The sequence below is a fragment of the Lacerta agilis genome, chromosome 15, assembly GCF_009819535.1.
Source record: "Lacerta agilis isolate rLacAgi1 chromosome 15, rLacAgi1.pri, whole genome shotgun sequence".
Lineage (NCBI taxonomy): Eukaryota > Metazoa > Chordata > Lepidosauria > Squamata > Lacertidae > Lacerta > Lacerta agilis.
The window spans coordinates 15652485-15669531 of NC_046326.1; the positions used below are offsets into that span (position 1 = coordinate 15652485).

At 48.4% G+C, this 17047-nt stretch overlaps 2 protein-coding genes across 3 annotated transcripts; both read left to right on the forward strand.

Annotated features, from left to right (window-relative positions):
• Positions 1-1974: 1974 nt before the first annotated feature.
• Positions 1975-6949, forward strand: APOA4 (apolipoprotein A4). The gene is made up of 4 exons (XM_033172348.1): positions 1975-2115; positions 2771-2865; positions 3845-3971; positions 5699-6949. The coding sequence occupies exons 2-4, from the start codon at positions 2817-2819 to the stop codon at positions 6642-6644; spliced, it is 1122 nt and encodes a 373-aa protein (XP_033028239.1). The 5' UTR covers positions 1975-2115; positions 2771-2816; the 3' UTR covers positions 6645-6949.
• Positions 6950-10703: 3754 nt separating this feature from the next.
• Positions 10704-14724, forward strand: APOA5 (apolipoprotein A5). 2 transcript variants are annotated; one of them, XM_033172316.1, is made up of 4 exons: positions 10704-10880; positions 11189-11252; positions 11696-11807; positions 13783-14724. In XM_033172316.1, exons 1-4 carry the CDS (start codon positions 10719-10721, stop codon positions 14720-14722), a joined length of 1278 nt encoding a protein of 425 aa, XP_033028207.1. In that variant the 5' UTR covers positions 10704-10718; the 3' UTR covers positions 14723-14724. The 2 variants fall into 2 exon arrangements, with proteins under 2 accessions (XP_033028207.1, XP_033028208.1); XM_033172317.1 differs by having other exon boundaries at positions 10861-10949.
• Positions 14725-17047: the final 2323 nt, after the last annotated feature.

A 17047-nucleotide genomic window follows, 5' to 3' on the forward strand; every position in this document is an offset into this window, starting at 1 on the left:
TGCATTGCATCAGGGGAAAATTCTTACAAAAACATGTCTAATTTAGGGGGAATTCATGCTAACATGAGAGAGAGAGAGAGAGAGAGAGAGAGAGAGAGAGAGAGAGAGAGAGAGAGAGAGAGAGAAACTGGCAAGTTGTTGTTGCTTCTTTGTCCCAGAAGTCCTTGGTGCTATCAGTTTGTACCCGGAAAACATAGCTCACTGACCTTCCCTGTCACCTGTTACATTCCATCTTAAGACTCTTACAAACTCCACATCTTTGGGCTTTTCATCCTCCCAGTTTTTTCATCTCCATGCCACTCCCCTCCTTCATTTTGTTTACTCTCCAGAAAACCAACCACCAAAGTGGGAAAGCAGAACTCAAGTGAGGGCTGAGGGTGAGTGGGAGAGAGGGGAAACTCCAGGAGCTTCCAATAACAATCAAGACCAAATAAAAGTGTTTGGATTAGCAGTTCTTATCAAGCACATAAGACATTATGTCCCCAAGAAACTTTGATGAGATCCCCCAAAATAATATAAATGTATTTCTATACGCCACAGCGGCAGCCAGATAATAGCCCAAACCCCAAAGTTGAAATTGTTGATTTGGGGTTCTCATCAGCTGTACGTGATAATCATCACAATTATAACAAATAAAGGCTTGACATATCTCGCTTTGCATGTCATGAGTCTATCTCGTATATTAGTTTAACCTTTTAAGTTGAATTACTGGAAGAAATGAACCTTTCCACGATATTCTAATTTTTCGAGTTTCACCTGTGTTAGAGGTCGTACAAACCAAGAAGTAATAAAAGATTGGCAAGGAGTGAAGGATTATATGATGATAACAGTGCTCCGGAATTGATATTCTGATACATATGGAGTGAAACGGGTGGGGGTAAATAAAAAAGGATATACAAAAGAAGACAATAATATTGTAATGTGTAACACAGCAAAAAGGTGAGAAAGTTAGATATCGAATTAATGTGATCATGCATGGATGAGGGGGAATAGGTTTGGTAAATGTATATTGCGATTTAGTGATTATATGGCTTTTATCTTCTTTTTTCTTTGTATTAATTTAAATAAATAAATAAATAAATAAAGTTGTTTTTTTTTTTAAAGAAAGAAACTTTGTTTAACATTCATGGGGGTCCAGAGTGGGGGGGGGGAACTGGCCATTTTCTTACTCTGGGGATAAACAATTTTGTTGTTAAACAGAGAATGGCAGCATGCAACAGGGCCTCTTCGGTAGTGGCTTCCAAACGTGGGAACTCTTTGCTGCTCCTTCCCCCAACATTAGGATTTTTCAGAAAACAAAGTTATACCTTTCCCCTCGGGGTTTTTTTGGGGGGTGGGGTGGGTTGGGGGTGGGGTACAAAAAGTGAATTTCCTTGGAAGCTAAACAGAGCTTTTTCTCTGCCTCTGGAGCCATGCTTGGTAAGGGCTGTAGTTAGACTAGACACTTTGCTCCCTCTCTTCCTTTAAAAAAGAAACTCTGTGGGTTGGAGGTGGGAGAGCAGGTCGATGGGGCTGTTTTCTAACCAGGCGCAGACCAGACTGAGATGATGCTTTGAGGGAAGCCAGACACTGGACGGGGAAGCCGCCCACTCAGCCACCCATCATTTTACCCCAATAAACACCCCACTCTCCTGGGCCTTCAAACCACATTTTGATGGAGTATGCCCACGCCTGGTTTTCAGTCATGCCACACCCCAAAATCCAAAATCCACCGAGCTTCCTACCATTTATCTGCCCTATGTAGTTGCACTCCATTCCTCCTGACCTCTTCGGTGTGCACAATTGCAGTTACTAGTCCTCATGAATTCTTTTGTGAGAGCATGCACTCCCGCGCTGCCCACCCCCCATAAGCGTTGTTTTGCCTTTCTGTCAGAGGTTGGCGTGGCTGTTTCTACTAAGAGCTCTGCTTGCCCAGCAGATAAGACGTGGGCGGGGGGGGGGGCCTCCCTTGCTGCCATGCAGCTCTCGTCCACGTTTGCGCTCCTGCTAAAGTCCAAAAGCTCGAGGATGTGTCAGCAGCCTGCGTGGAAGCAGGAAGAAGCTGCTCGGAGGGGTATAAATTTGGATGGGCAAAGCAGGCTGAGCCACCTTGAGGAGACAGCGCAAGGAGAAGAGGTGAACTGAGCTGAGCTGCCTGCAGGGTCTAGGCTTGAGCATTGCTCCTCTATTGACCTGGATGGTGCTGATGCTGGGCTAGGAGCCCTGTTTGGTTCAGGACAATGCAGCAGGGGGAGGTTTTGTGCTGCTTTGCTTACTGGGAACTTGAAGAGGGGGGGCACTGCCTTTGTGACCCCCTTATTCCTATTCTAACCTATAGTTAGAAGGGGAAACTTCTGGCCAATTTTAATCTGGCCTGACCTTTCAGGTTTTTTCAGGGGGGGCACCTCTGTGGTTCTCCCCTCTCCTCTCCCCCCCCCCAGCTCAGATTCAGGGCTAAGCAGCGAAGCTTCAGCTGCCTAATTCTGCCTTTGCCTACCAAATTATTGGACCACATCTCCCATCAGTCAATGCAGCCCTGGCAAGGTCTAATGGGAGCTGTAGTCCAGCAACATCTGGAGGGCCCCAGGTTGGTGCTAAGGCTGGTCTAAGTGATGTAGAAAATATGTCTTAAGAGCCATGAGAGATGGGGATGGGGATGGGGAAGGGGGACAGGGCTGAGGCAGGAATTTGGAGGGGATGCTGCAGAAAGGCTGAGAGTGAGATCAGGAGGCTGTGTTTATGGGAATGCCACTGACTTAGTTTTGACCCTTCTTCTTCTTCTTCGTGGCAGATCTGTTCCTTAAACTACGGTGTCTGCAACCCCCCAGCCTCAAAAGATGACTCTGAAGGCAGCAGCCTTGATCCTCAGCCTCTTGGCTATCACAGGTAACCCAGAAGAGATCTGCTGACCCTGTTACCTGCACTCATTCTGGTCCTATTTACAACTGTTGAATTCTAAATATTGTTTGGTCTTTGTAAATTCTCACTGACCCATTTCTTGTTGCGCTGGCCGGCCAAGGCATAGGTGGAGAAATGCTGCATAGCTCAGATCTCACAATGTACTGAGCGATGCTTGTCTTGCAGTTCAGGTTTAGCAAATCAGTGTGATTAAGCTAAAATCTTGTGAGTCGTGCACAGCAGATTGATCCTTTACTAAAGCCCTTTGCCTGGTTTTTACTACTACTACTACTACTATTATTATTATTATTATTATTATTATTATTATTATTATTATTCCCCACCCATCTGGGTGGCTTCCAACACATAAAAACATAACAAAACGTCAAACATTAAAAACTTCCCGATACAGAGTTGCCTACAGATGTCTTCTAAAAAATTGTGTAGTTAAAGATCTCCTTGGCATTTGATGGGAAGGCGTTCCAAAGGGAGGGCACCACTGCTGAGAAGGTCTTCTGCCTGGCAATAACATTGTTTGAGAAACCTCAATGAACTGGCCAGGAGAAAAGCAAACTGAGAGACTGGATTTCAGAGTACGAGGCAGATCAGGCTGAAACAGGGCCCCTGCTTGAAATGGAAAGGAGAACTGGCAAATCTGGGCACCATAGAAAGAAGCATGTGGCTAGCCTTTCTGTGCTGGGCTGGCTGCATACATTAAACTTGGCAGCCTTACTGAGAGCTCTCATCTGTTTGAAGAAGTCCTGGTCCTGCCCAGACTTGATGGTTATGTGCATGCATTCTTAAACGGAAGGGTCTGTGTGGTTCTCCCAGTATTCCCAGAAATTATGTGAGTTCAGCTGTGGCTCTGCAGACACGTGGGACATTGGCAAGTGGCAGAGGAGTTGGGGTGGGAGGCTCTGAGCTGCGTCACACACAGCACCAACCTGCTCCCTCCTCATCCTTGCAGGGGCCCAGGCTGAGATCAGCGCCGACCAGGTGGCTGACGTGATCTGGAAGTACTTCACTGATATGGGCAACAATGCCAAGGAGACGGTGGATCAAGCCCAGCAGTCAGAGATCAGCAAGCGGCTCAAGTGAGTAGCTGTTTCCTCTGGGGCTGGTGGAGGTGGGGAGTGCTCATGATGGCGACTGGGGTTAGGGACACACACATACCCCTTGTCCGCTCACTCCCTTGTCCCTTTCCAAGCTTCTCCATGTGCCTTGGAAGGAGGGAAGGGTCTTTTTGATGGGGTGCCCTACTTGTGAGATAACCCCTCCCCATTCTCCTGTCACTTTTAATTTTTTTTATTATTTTATTGATTTTCCAAATTATTTCAAATTAAACCAAATTATTTTAATTTAATACATTTTTTTTTAAAATCGCACACCCCCAGGTTTCCCACTCCCGTTGCAAACACATGTCCATCTCTTCCTGTTGTTGCCACTTCATTTTTTCTTAAAATTAAAATCTTTGCTAGATCATCTGTCACTTTTAAGCTTCAGGTGTCATGGGAAGGCTTTCAAAATTCACTCAGAGGCATTTTAGATAGACTATAAGGTATTTGCTGCGAAATGGATAAAATGCTGTTTTATCAAGTGAGGATTTTTTTTTGCTTCTGCACACACACACACACACACACACACACACAGCTGCTTTTTAAAGATCTTCTTGTTTTAATGTCCCTTACTACTGTTTGGAAAGTTGTTTTTAATTTAAAAAGTGATTTTTAAAAATTAAAAACTGGGTGACTTTTGAGGTCACTTCAGAGCCTGTGCAATACCTATACCAGCAAACACACCAAGAATGAACAGATTATAAGGCAGGGGTGGGGGTCGCATTTCTGTGGTTATTTGGCCGGGGGAGGGCATTCCCCGGGAGACGATAATCTGCTGGATTGGGTGAAGTGCTGCATGCAGACCTTGTACTACACGTGGCTTGCCCTTGTTGTAGGGCAGGGGTGGGGAGTCTCTGTCAGCCCAAGGCCCACTTTCCCTTCTTGGCAACCTTAGGAGGGGGGAGTCTCACAGCAGCGTTACAATATGCCCACCACTCTCTAACCTCTGTTCAGGAAACAAGAGGTATTGTCAGGGTTCAGACCTTCCAGCCAGTCAAAATCACTAGCACAGGACCAGTGAGGGATGCAGCCTGGGGAGAGACCTGTGCAGTGTTAGAAACTGAAATATAAAACATGTCTGCTGCATGAATCATTGTCTCATGCAGCACCAAAAGACATGCCTCTTTGGGTGCTGTGCTGCCCCACAGATCAGCTGACTGGTGCTGTGCTGCCCCACAGATCAGCTGACTGGTGCTGTGCTGCCCCACAGATCAGCTGACTGGTGCAGCATCGCAGCCACGCCAGCCAGCCAGATGGAGATGTTAGGTGCCAAACCTGGAAACTAAACATCTCCACTTCCTCTCAAAAATTACCTGGTGCCCAGCTAATTTTGAACACTGGCTCTTGAGGGCGAGGTGTACAGGCCGGGGGGGGGGGCATGTATTGAGCTTCCGGGCCTGAGGCTCCTCACCTTTGGTGTAGGGTGCAAGCCCTGAACTGCTGTCCTCCCAGAACTGGCTTAGAAGGGACAGGATCAGCCTGGGAGCAAACCTCAGGGCTGGGACACAAGCGCAGGGGGTTATCCTGGTGGGAAAGTGCCACGGCTGCTGTGCTGTGTGGTGCAGCAGTGGAGTTGGATGGGCAACTGTGGCCACCGGGCGCCAGAGGGAAATCCACGGCAGCAGGAATGCTGAAACTCCCAAGCGTTTGGGGAGCCAAGCAGTGCTTGTCTGTCTGCTCACCTCTCTCCTCCTGCTCCTCCGCAGCACCCTCTTCCAAGACAACTTCCAGGCCCTCAACACCTATGCCGGGGAGCTGCAGAACAAGCTGGTTCCCTTTGCCACAGACCTGGTAGAAGATTCCAAGAAGCTGAAGCAGCAAATCCAGCAGGAGCTGCAGCAGCTCCGAGCCCGGTTGGCCCCTCATGCTGATGACGTCCAAGCAGCAATCAGCAGGAACATTCAGGAGCTGCAGGCCAAGCTGGCCCCTTATGCAGAGGAGCTGAAGACCCAGGTGAACCAGAATGCTGGAGAGATGCGCAGGAAGCTGGAGCCCCTGGCCCAGGAGGTGCAGGCCAAGCTGCAGGAGAACATGGGCAACCTCCAGACCTCCCTGTCTCCCTACGCCGACGAGCTGCAGCAGCAGGTCAACCAGAAGGTGGAGGACATCAAAGGGAGCCTGACTCCCTATGCTGATGAGCTGAAGGCCAAGGTGGACCAAACCATGGCAGAGCTGCGGAACAGCCTGTCTCCCTACACCCAGGATGCCCAAGAGCAGCTGAATCGCCAGCTGGAGGGACTGTCTTTCCAGATGAAGAAGAGCATTGAGGATCTGCGGGCCCAGCTCTTGGAGAGGACCGAGGATCTGCGGCTCAAGCTGAGCCCTCTCGCCCAGGAGCTGAAGGAGAAGCTGCAGGGGGACACGGCTGACCTGCGTGAATCTCTGGCGCCCTACATGGAAGGCTTGAACAAAAAGATTGACCTGCAAATCGAGGAGTTCCGCCAGGTGGTGGGGCCCTATGGAGAGAATTTCAACAGGCTCCTGGTGCAGAAGGTGGAGGAGATGAAGAAGAAGCTGGAGCCTTACGCTGGTGAGACGGAGGATCACTTGAGCTTCCTGGAGAAAGACGTGAGGGACAGGTTCAATTCCTTCTTTGACAGCCTCAAGCAGATGGCCAATGAAAAGGCCCTCCTCCCCTCTTTGGAGGAATAGTAGAAAGCACCCTATATTTCTGACACCACAGCCCCAGCGTGTCTTCTGCTTGAAGCCACCACCGAAACACCACCAAAAACAAGATTCCTTGCAAGATTCAGGATGCTGCAGCCCAGAATAAATGGGTGAGGAACTAGCTGTGACCCACTGGAGCCCCCAATGCCCCTGAATGTTTGGGGCAGTGCTGGCGGCCACATTTCTATTACCCTCTCTGTCCATTGCTGCTAACAATCTCCATGCACTGTTGTGTGATCAGACACACACTCTCTCTGCTGAAATAAACGAACACCTCAGCAATACCTGCAGGTTGCTCTTTTGTCCCTTAATGCCTGGTCCACCTGGGAAGGGAAGGGGTGGGTGGGATGGAGGAATCTAACCCCAAATGAAAGTGTTTTGGAAGAAGAAAATGGAAATGCCCTTGGCTGAATGGTGGGGACAGAGCTGAGCATCCCCCTCACCCAGGGAGACTTTTATTGCAAAAAAGGCAAAAAGGATAATTTCACAGGTGTGTGGTTTTTTTTTTGGGGGGGGGGAATCTGTTGCACAAATAGGCTGCAACCTGATAGTCACCTGCCCCTCTGGGAATGCCTCCCCACTGCAGCACCATTGATTGAGTGTGATGCCAAGGAATGTTCACAAGCATTCAGTTGTTAGAGGGAAAGGTATCAGCCACTATAGCAATGTCTGACACAGTGCAGGTTCTTTCAGCTGAAATGAAATTCAAAAGCTTACATGGGACTTAGAGAGGGAGAGTCTATGTGCTTTCAGCAGAAACTGGGGTGGGGATGGTGCTCCCACCAGCAATGCTGGGAGGGTGGGGGAACTGGGGACCAGGAACTGGGTCCAGATGGCATCTGTCCAAGAGTTTTTAAAGAAATGGGTGGATGGATGGGCAAAAGTATTAAAATGTCCCATGCTACAAGCAACATCTTTCAAGTAGCTCCTCTTGCTGTGATGTGCATTTGAGCAGCAGGTTTAAGACTCCTCTCTGTTTTCAAATAAGAATTTTGGCTTGCTAGTAGAAAAGGCAAAATTATCACTGGGTTTGTGTGTCCACAGTTAGACATGAGGCCTTAACGACTCCATTTTAGCAAAGATTATCTGAGCTGACTTGACAGGAGATGAGAGCAAAGCTTTGATCTAGCAGCATGGAAAGCTTTGAGGAACCTGGCAAGGCAAATAGCTTTGATCTAGCAAGATTGCAATTTGCTAATTACAGACCATGGGAAGGACAAAGTGGGGAGATGAAGTTTCAAAGCACGAGGAGCTTTGGGGTGCTTCAGTCTTTAGTGTGACCTCTTGCAAGTTGATGACATCCAGATGTTTTGGACTGCAGTTCCTATCAACACTCCCTCACCCCCAAGCCAACACGGAGTCTAAAAATTAGGGAGGGCACCAAATTGTGGAAGGTTGCTTTAGTGAAAGGAGCTGGACCATGCAGAGCACTATAGATTCATATAATTGTACAGTTGCTAGTGAGACCAAGGGTCATCTAGTCCAACCCCCTGCAATGCAGGAATCTCAACTAAAACATCCCTGAGACAGATGGTCATCCAACTTCTGCTTAAAAACCTCCAATGAATGAGAGTCTACCACCTTCTCAGGTAGTTTGTTCCATGGTCAAACGGCTCTTACCACCAGAAAGTTCTTCCTAATGTTTAGTTTGCAATCTTTTTTTCTTGTAAGTTGAATCTATTGGTTGAAACCACTTTTGGAAAGGTCAGAGGTCATCTTCAGGGAAGAAAATATATCTCCCCTCCAGAACCAGGGAGTGCATTTCTGCCCAGGAAGACATGGGCTAGAGATTGCTGGTGGGGGGTGATTTGCATATGGAGAGGCCTCTCCTTTGGGGAGAATCGGGGGCTGGCTGAGGTGCCCTTTGATACCAGCTTGGGAGCAATGACTGCTTGGAACTTCCCCTGGCCACAAGCTGGTCTTGGCTGGCTCTGCGCACTCTGACCTCTTCTGAATAGTCGCACAGAGGTTTTTTGCTGGGAATAGCTCTGTGGTCATTGAGCGACATGGCCAGGGATGTGTTCTGAATGGCTGAAGATTGGGGGTGCGCACCCCCCAAACTCACTACAGACATGGAAGAGGTGGGGGAGGGTTGCTGTCATCGGATTGTTTTCTCTCAAAGCAGTTCTTTCTCCCCACATGCCTGTCAATTTACAAATTTGGTGCCAGGGCAACTCATGTGAACATTGAATTGGGGCTCATCCGCATCATCCATTTGTCTCATGCCCAGAAAGTTCAGGTCAGAGTGGTTTCTCCATTGTCCTACTCATCTTTCCAGGGAAAACCTGTTCTTTAGTTTTCAGTGGGAACAAACAGCAATTCTGTGCTTTTTGACTGAGTGCTAAAGAGCACTTTACCTTTGTCCCCAAGGACACTGGCGCCATCTCGGCAGGGCCATGGGTGCTCAGGTACCCACAAAATTTTCAGTGAGGGGGCTGGGCCCCCTCAATATTCTATAGCCAGGTGGTCTCCGTTGGCACCTTCCATTGCAGCCACAGCAGGCCCCACTGGGCCTTTTGGAGGGCACGCCAGGGCTTGTCCCAGCGTGTGATGTCATATACAGCATGCGTGACATCACACATGCATGCTGGGCGCCCACGATGTTGGGCGGAACCTGGCGCGCCTGCAGGAGAAAGCGTAGATAAGCCCTTTCTTCCTCCGCCTGCTTGAGCCTTTTTTTGGTGCTGCTACTTTAGCCCAGCCATTGGTGCAAGATGGAGATCTGGCTCTGAGGCTTCTTTCCATGCCTGCATGAACACATTACAGGTTTAAACTGGCTTAAGCAATGTTCCCTCTTCCTAGAGAACCCTGGGGGGGGGGGAACTGCAGGAGGAGATCTACGGCAATGTTCTCAGGGAAGAAGCCATGGCAGTCCAAAAATGGCATAAAACTGTAGTGTAGAAAAGTCATTTACTCAAAGTAAAGTTGGGAGAGAATGGCCTGAAAGATGCATTTTTGTGGTGGTCAGTGGGGAGAGAGTGTCAAGCTTTGGTTCTCAGCATCACCTTAAAGGTAAAGGTAAAAGTACCCGTGACTGTTAGGTCCACTCGTGGACGAATCTGGGGTTGCGGTGCTCATCTCGCTCTATAGGCTTGGGGAGCCGGCGTTGGACCGCAGACAGCTTCCAGGTCATGTGGCCACCATGACTAAGCAGCTTCTGGTGAACCAGAGCAGTGCACAGAAATGTTGTTTACCTTCCTGCTGGAGTGGTACCTATTTATCTACTTGCACTTTGACGTGCTTCCGAACTGCTAAGTGGGCAGGAGCTGGGACTGAACAATGGGAGCTCACCCCGTCACGGGGATTCGAACTGCCGACCTTCTGATCAGCAAGCCCTAGGCTCTGTGGTTTAGACAGCAGCGCCACCTGCATCCCTTTTCAGCATCACCTTAACCTGCAGTAACTCTGCCCATCCTGCTCAGGGTATTTATTATTTGATTTATGCCCTGCTTCATGTTTTGTAAGAAATCTCTTGTTGGTTTGCATGCATCTCTTGCTAGAGGCCATGCTGCTCACCCCTTTGCAATGCTGAGACCCTCCTTTGGAAAGAGTTCAGCTTGCTCCTTCAAAGCCATTTCCTGCCTAGTTGGACTGCAGATCACCGAGCCTCATTGGTGGGATAGTTTTACATGAAATGAAGAAACAAAAGATTTGAATGAGGCAGAGCAACACAAACAAAAAAAGCCGCTCCAGCTTCTTTACCTTCCTGCGTCTCCACGCTCTCTTGGCCAGGGTGGCATTGCCTGGAATGCAGTTAGCCTCCCCCACAGGGTTCACTCTCTCTGTTTTCCTTTCCTTGAACTCTTACCTAGTTTGGACTAATTGTCCCTTGATGCTTTCCCCTGTGCTTGGGCCAGGAGTTGCAGAAGACTGAATAACTGGGATGGGGAGGCAAAGGCCACAGGAGATTCCTGCTTGCGCCCCAAGTATAGAGAGCTGGGTCGATCAAAAGAGGACCCCCCCTTATCTCAGAAACCACCACACACACACACACATACACGGTCAAAGTAAGCCCTCTGCCCCCTGCTCACGACAGATGCAGACGTCATCTCTTTGTCAATGTCTTTCAACCTTTGCGTTGTGTTTACACGGAACGAGGGCCAGGCTGGCTGGCTCTGCAGCCGTGTGCAAGGCGGTGAATCCTGCCTGGCATATATAAAAGGTGCGGCAGCAGGGCATCTACAGGAGCCAACCACGAGGAGACCAGTGCTCAGCATACAGGTAGGAGGACAGAGGGGGAAACAATCCCACCATCTGGTAGCAGCTGAGCAAAATACCTGAAGGAAGAAGGTAAGGCAAAAGTGGTTACAATCTGGCACGTGAACTTTGGGTTCTAGGCAGACAAAGTACACCTTTCTGTTCAACCAATTTATCAGTTTTGAAACTGACATGAGGGGTAATCATGCAGATGGACTTAATCTTACAGCCTGGAAGGAGCATCATCCATACTCAGCCGAGTCTGATGGCAGCAGCGATCCTTGCTTGCTGCGGTTGCACAACTAACTTGCCCCTTTAATACCTTGTTGCAGAACCCTCGCTTCATCATGTGCATCAAAGCTGCCCTCCTAGCAGTGCTGCTGGCCACCCTTTCAGGTTAGGCTCTTTCTAATAATAATAATAATAATAATAATACAGATGCATTTGGAGAGTGGGGAGGTTCTGGGTTGTGTTAGGGACAGCTCGGAGACCTCTGAGCATGTGTTTGTGGGCTACAGCCTTAACACGGTGCTTACAATGCTCTGCTTGTAGTCACAAGTCCCAATCAGAGCTGCCAACAGGGTGCCAAACAGATTCAGCTTCTGGACACCTGGGCACAGAGGTGTTCCCCCCCCCCCCGGAGACCCCTCTAGCAGCTACATTAAAGAGCAGGAATGACCCTGAGCTGCAGAGGTGACCTCCCTGGTTGCCTGCACTGTTGTGCAACATTCTCAGTATGAGAATCCAGCAATGTGAGAGAATTCTGTTGGTTGGAAGTGGGTTGGTTTTTCCATAGACTGTCTTCATTTTGTCCTTTCCTCTTTGCCTTATCTGCACAGCTTCTCCAGCCAGTCTTCAGCAGAGCCATGTCTGGGACTACTTCAGCCAACTGACTCATGACAAGGGCAGCACAGAGCAAGCCCAGCAGCTGAAAGGAGGGCAGGGGGTGAAGTGAGTCTGATTTGCTCTAAGCTTATCAGTACGATTGTGTACTTTTTCATTTCTGACATTTATTGTCCTCCTTTTCCTCTAAGGAGGTTCTCCCTTTTCCTATTTTTTTTTATCCTCACAACAACCCTGTGAGGTAGGTTAGGCTGAGACAATGACTGGCCCAGGGACACCCAGTGAGTTTCATGGCTGAATGGGGATTTGAACCCTGGCTTCCTAAGTCCTAGAGCCTGACACTCTAACCATTACACCACACTGGCTCTCACCGAACAAAGGACACAATTTGTAGGTTTTCCTATCCACCCCTCAATTCCCTTATTTGTAGGGGAAGGGGTGGGAACCATTGTGGGGAGAGATCATCTGACATATTGGCAGAAGAAAGCAAGTTCAGCCAACAGGATTAGCCCCTGGTCAGGCCTAAGGAAACTGTGCTGGGAAAATTGATTGAAATGGGGTCCTGCTTGTGGGTTTTCCAATGGGGCCTCTGGCCTGTCACTGTGAGAGAAGGATTCTAGGCTAAATAGCCTTCCATTGGCCTGACCCAGCAGCCCAGGATCTTCTAAAGTTTTTATTCTGAAAGATTGTATCCCGCCTTTCCACTGTAACATCCTCTCAAGTGGCAGAAGGAACTGCACATCTGCAACCCACAGCTAGAAATGGTTCTCGGGGTAAGAGGGATGTGAAGGGGTTCACCAGCCGTTAAGATTAACTAGCGAGGGGAATGAGGCTTCCCTATTGACCACTGGTAGAGGCTTCCACTGTTGTTTGGGCTCCCAGTGCACCAACATGCAGGGGATGACGGTGATGATTGATTGATTAATCACCTTCTAAACCACCATGTCAAGATAATTAAAAACAGCTTAAAACACAAAAGCAACAAATAGGTTTAAAACAAGACGAAAACATAGCAATGTATTTATTTAATCATTAATTTAACTGCTTGCCTGGATTCTGAGCAGCAGAAGTAAAGGAGTAAAAGAAGTAAAGGAGAGTCCACCATCCCTTCATTCCATCCTTGCTAAGTGAAGTTGAAGATGCCTATCATATAATGGCTAGGAAGGATGCAGGAATAGATAATGGGCACTAGGAGGCCTGGATGGGAAGGTATCTTGCAGCCTCAATACGTGGAGATGCTGGAGGCACCATCATTGCTGATGTGGTTGGCCTAGGAGCCAATTCCTAGGGGCTGTGGGGTCTTCGGACCCCATAATAAAATATTTAAGGGGTCCAGGTCCCCACAAAGTTGATGGGCATTCCCATTCAATTATGCAGGGTGGGGCATACCTGGGCCCCCAAAATATTTTATTCAAGTTGGCACCCCTGGTGGGTGGCCTGGTGGAAATGCAAAGGAGGACATATTTGGAACAGAAGCGGCTAGACAGTGACTTGGCAAGAGGGGATTTCAATGCAGTGTTTTATTGTTTTGTTTTTATTATATATTTTGTCTTTTAATCCTGAATTTTTATGAACTGTCCTGGGATCTGTGGGTGAAGGGCAATATACAAATTTAATAAATGAAATGGAATATCAGTGTTGTGTGGAACATTTACAGTGGTACCTCAGTTCTCGAACATCTCCGTTGACAAACGTTTCGGAACTCAAACGCTGAAAACCCAGAAGTAAATGCTTCCATTTTTAAATATGCCTCAGAAGTCGAATGGCTTCCACTGTGTGTTTCTCAATTCGAATGGTCTTCCGGAACAGATTACGTTTGAGAACCGAGGTACCACTGTACTTGCATTCCTGTTTGTCTGTTTAATGAGCACCAGTCTTGGGGGATTTGCGATGACAACTGAGAAGAGGCTGAGAGTGGTGAAGAGATGCCAGCTGAGTGTGGATCAGTCGTCAAACCGAAGCCATAAGGGACAGTTACAGGGGGCGGTATTGGTACAATCCTAATAATGGACTCTCAGACTCAAGACTGTGTTTTCAGGTCTGTGTCCCCTCTGCAAATGTGTGCATTCTCTCTTTTGTTCAGAAATGTGAAGGAAAATCTCCAAGATGGAGCCAACTACGTGGGAAATGTCCTTGAGAAGTTGACCCCAGGCCACAGGGGATTCCAACCCCAGTTCTACCAAGATGCCGATGGACTTCGGCAGATCATCCAGAGGGAGGTCGAAAGCCTCCGGAGGAAACTTTCTCCTTATATGGACGAGGCACACCAAAAAATCAGCCAGAACCTAGAAGTTCTCCGTCTCCGCTTGACTCCCCTCACAGAGCAGCTGATGGAACAGGTCTCGCTATGCACAAGAGAATTGCACCAGCATTTCATACCCAACCTCAACGCAGAGGCTCCATTGGTGGAAACTCCCGGTGCGGTCCAGATGTTTACAGCCTCTTATGCTGAAAAGGCAGCTACCTTTATTGACCAGGTGAAGGAGATTTTCCACCCATATGCTGACAGGTTGGTAACTGAGATCCACCGTACCATGGAAGAACTCCACAAAAACACAACACCTCACACTGCTGTTAAGGGCCAGAGACTCAGTCAATATCTACAAGAATTCACTGGCAAGCTGACCCGCAATGCGAGGGTTCTCCATCTCCAAATTGAAAGGAACCTGGAGCAACTCAAGGTGCAGCTGAGCCTTCACCCCAGCACCTGGGTTGCACATCCTTCCCACAGAAGCCAAGAAAATCACCAGCTGTCTGTGGACTCCTACCTGGAAAATATGGCTCAGGAGGTTCAGGAGAGAATTGAGGAGTTCAGGAGAGGTACAATCCTTCAGATAGACAACTTCACAAGGACCACTGACAGGGAGATGGAAGAAATGAAGTCCAAGCTCTCTCCCACACCCTCATACCTGGAAGAGTTCCAGGAAAACTCCATGCCACTGGAAGACTTGCATGCCAGACTAGACTCCCTGTGGAAGGACATTTTCCAGAGTCTCAATGAGCCAAGCACCAGCTTATACTGAAGTTTTGTGCCCAGGCAAATTAGGCAGTGGAGGCCTCTTTAAAATAACCTACTTTTGGGGTGGGGGAGATCAAACCCTTCCGAGCAGTAGTGGTTTCCCTAGACTGCCACATCAGACTTTAATGGTTGGGACCTATTTTGGGCACGTTGCTCCTCCTGTGGCTCTTTTATTCTCCTTTTCAAAATGACAGAAGAAGAAGAAGAAGAGTTTGGATTTGATATCCCGCTTTTCACTACCCGAAGGAGTCTCAAAGCGGCTAACATTCTCCTTTCCCTTCCTCCCCCACAACAAACACTCTGTGAGGTGAGTGGGGCTGAGAGACTTCAGAGAAGTGTGACTAGCCCAAGGTCACCCAGCAGCTGCATGTGGAGGAGTGCAGACACGAACCCGGTTCCCCAGATTACGAGTCTGCCGCTCCTAACCACTACACCAAACTGGACAGGTCCTTAGAATTATTGGATACAGCTAAGCTCAATACATCATCTCTTGTGGCAAACAACATTTTCTCCCTTCTCCTTTTCTTTATTATTTGGTAGGCGATAAACATTTAAATAGAAGGCTACAGCCATGAGAGCAGCGGTGTGGAACCTTCTTGCAGGGATAATCACACACATCCCAATTAGGTCCATGGCGTTTTTGGGTCCAAACCATGTCCACCTGTCCATCACCTGACAACATATGATGCCAGCAGCAGTTCTGCCTTTCCAGACGCTGGTTGCAATTCAGCACTTTTTTTGAACTTGGTACCTTGCGGTGACAGAAAAAGGCACAATGTACTGAATTGCAACTTGAAAGGAAGAACCGGGAGAGAAAGTACTCGATTCTTCCTTCGAAGTTGAATCACTGGATGCCAGGGGGCTGAGGCTTACCCATCTATCAAAGGTGACACATAGCAGGTGAGCGAGCTTTGAATCCGGCCAGTGGGTCAGCTCTAGTTCCTCACCCATGCAGTTGAGATTGCTGAACATTATTGTAGGACATAACTGTGGCAGGCAGTGGAAGACAGGAGTGCCTGGCGTGCTCTGGTCCATGGGGTCACGAAGAGTCGGATACGACTAAACAACAACATGCTAGGACAGGGTGTTCCAATGTGTGGACCTTGGCAACATTTGACACCCGTGACTCAGCCTTCCCAAAGCCAGGTAAGCAAGGTGCTGGGCTCTGGGAAGGAGATGTGAGGGCTCTGACAGTCTTCCTGTCTCCTTCCCAAAGCCTAGTTAATGCTTCCCCAGCTTTGGGAAGGCGAGAGGGCTCTAGGATTCTGCCAGAGCTCTTGTGTCTCCTTCTCAAAGTGCATCTCTTAGCCAGCTTTGGGAAGGCAGCATGGGAAGGGGGGGCACGAGAGGGGGGATATCAAATGTTGGCCTTCCTCTCTCCTGTGTGGCAAGACAGTGTGCATCCCATGGCTTCTGTGTCAAAGTACACGTGTGTTCCACTTGGTATGAAAAATTGGACCTCCCTCTGTTAGAATGATTAAGACCTGGCTCCCATCTTAATTTTACTCATGTTTTAAGAGTGTTAAGAGGCTGCTTCTGATATGGAGTATCTCCTTGGATCTCCTCTTAGCGACACATTATATTCCTCCCGTCCCGGCAATGTTGATTAAAAATCCTGCCACTGTTTTCTATTTGATGTATTGTAGGGCTTGCTGATCAGAAGGTTGGCGGTTCGAATCCCCGTGACGGGGTGAGCTCCTGTTGCTCGGTCCCAGCTCCTGCAGTTCGAAAGCACGTCAAAGTGCAAATAGATAAATAGGTACTGCTCTGGCGGGAAAGTAAACGGTGTTTCCGTGCGCTGCTCTGGTTCGCCAGAAGCAGCTTTATCATGCTGGCCACATGACCCGGAAGCTGTACGCCAGCTCCCCCAGCCAGTAATGCGAGATGAGTGCCGCAACCCCAGAGTCGGACACGACTGGACTTAATGGTCAGGGGTCCCTTTACCTTTATTGTAGGTATATACAATATACCTTTCCCTTTTTTGCAATGGGAAACGGTGCTGGAATAAGGGAATTTCTCACAAAAAAGGGAAAGTTGACAGCTATGATATATACTGCAGTAATTCTGTAAATATATTTTGTAATAATATGCATTCATGTTGTTCACCTTTTTGGGGGCCTCTGGCTAAAAAAAGGTGGTATATAAATAAACTGCACCCTATTCATGAGAGGCCAGACTCGTGTTCACTGTGCCTCCTCAGTGTAAATTTTACTCACTTCTGCATTCACTCTAAATGCACCTCTGGGTAGAGAAATTGCCACATCAAGAGAAGCACTGAAAACTGAAACCTCCAAAGGCTTATGTTCATCATGTGAGCACATGGTGGTGA

Excerpts from the sequence above, each read along its gene's own strand:
- APOA4 (XM_033172348.1), top strand. The coding sequence starts at position 2,817 with ATGACTCTGAAGGCAGCAGCCTTGATCCTCAGCCTCTTGGCTATCACA. Across the intron at positions 2,866-3,844 it reads CAGCCTCTTGGCTATCACAG|GGGCCCAGGCTGAGATCAGC; the intron begins GTAACCCAGAAG and ends TCATCCTTGCAG. Across the intron at positions 3,972-5,698 it reads GAGATCAGCAAGCGGCTCAA|CACCCTCTTCCAAGACAACT; the intron begins GTGAGTAGCTGT and ends GCTCCTCCGCAG.
- APOA5 (XM_033172316.1), top strand. The coding sequence starts at position 10,719 with ATGTCTTTCAACCTTTGCGTTGTGTTTACACGGAACGAGGGCCAGGCT. Across the intron at positions 11,253-11,695 it reads GCTGCTGGCCACCCTTTCAG|CTTCTCCAGCCAGTCTTCAG; the intron begins GTTAGGCTCTTT and ends TTATCTGCACAG. Across the intron at positions 11,808-13,782 it reads AAAGGAGGGCAGGGGGTGAA|AAATGTGAAGGAAAATCTCC; the intron begins GTGAGTCTGATT and ends TCTTTTGTTCAG.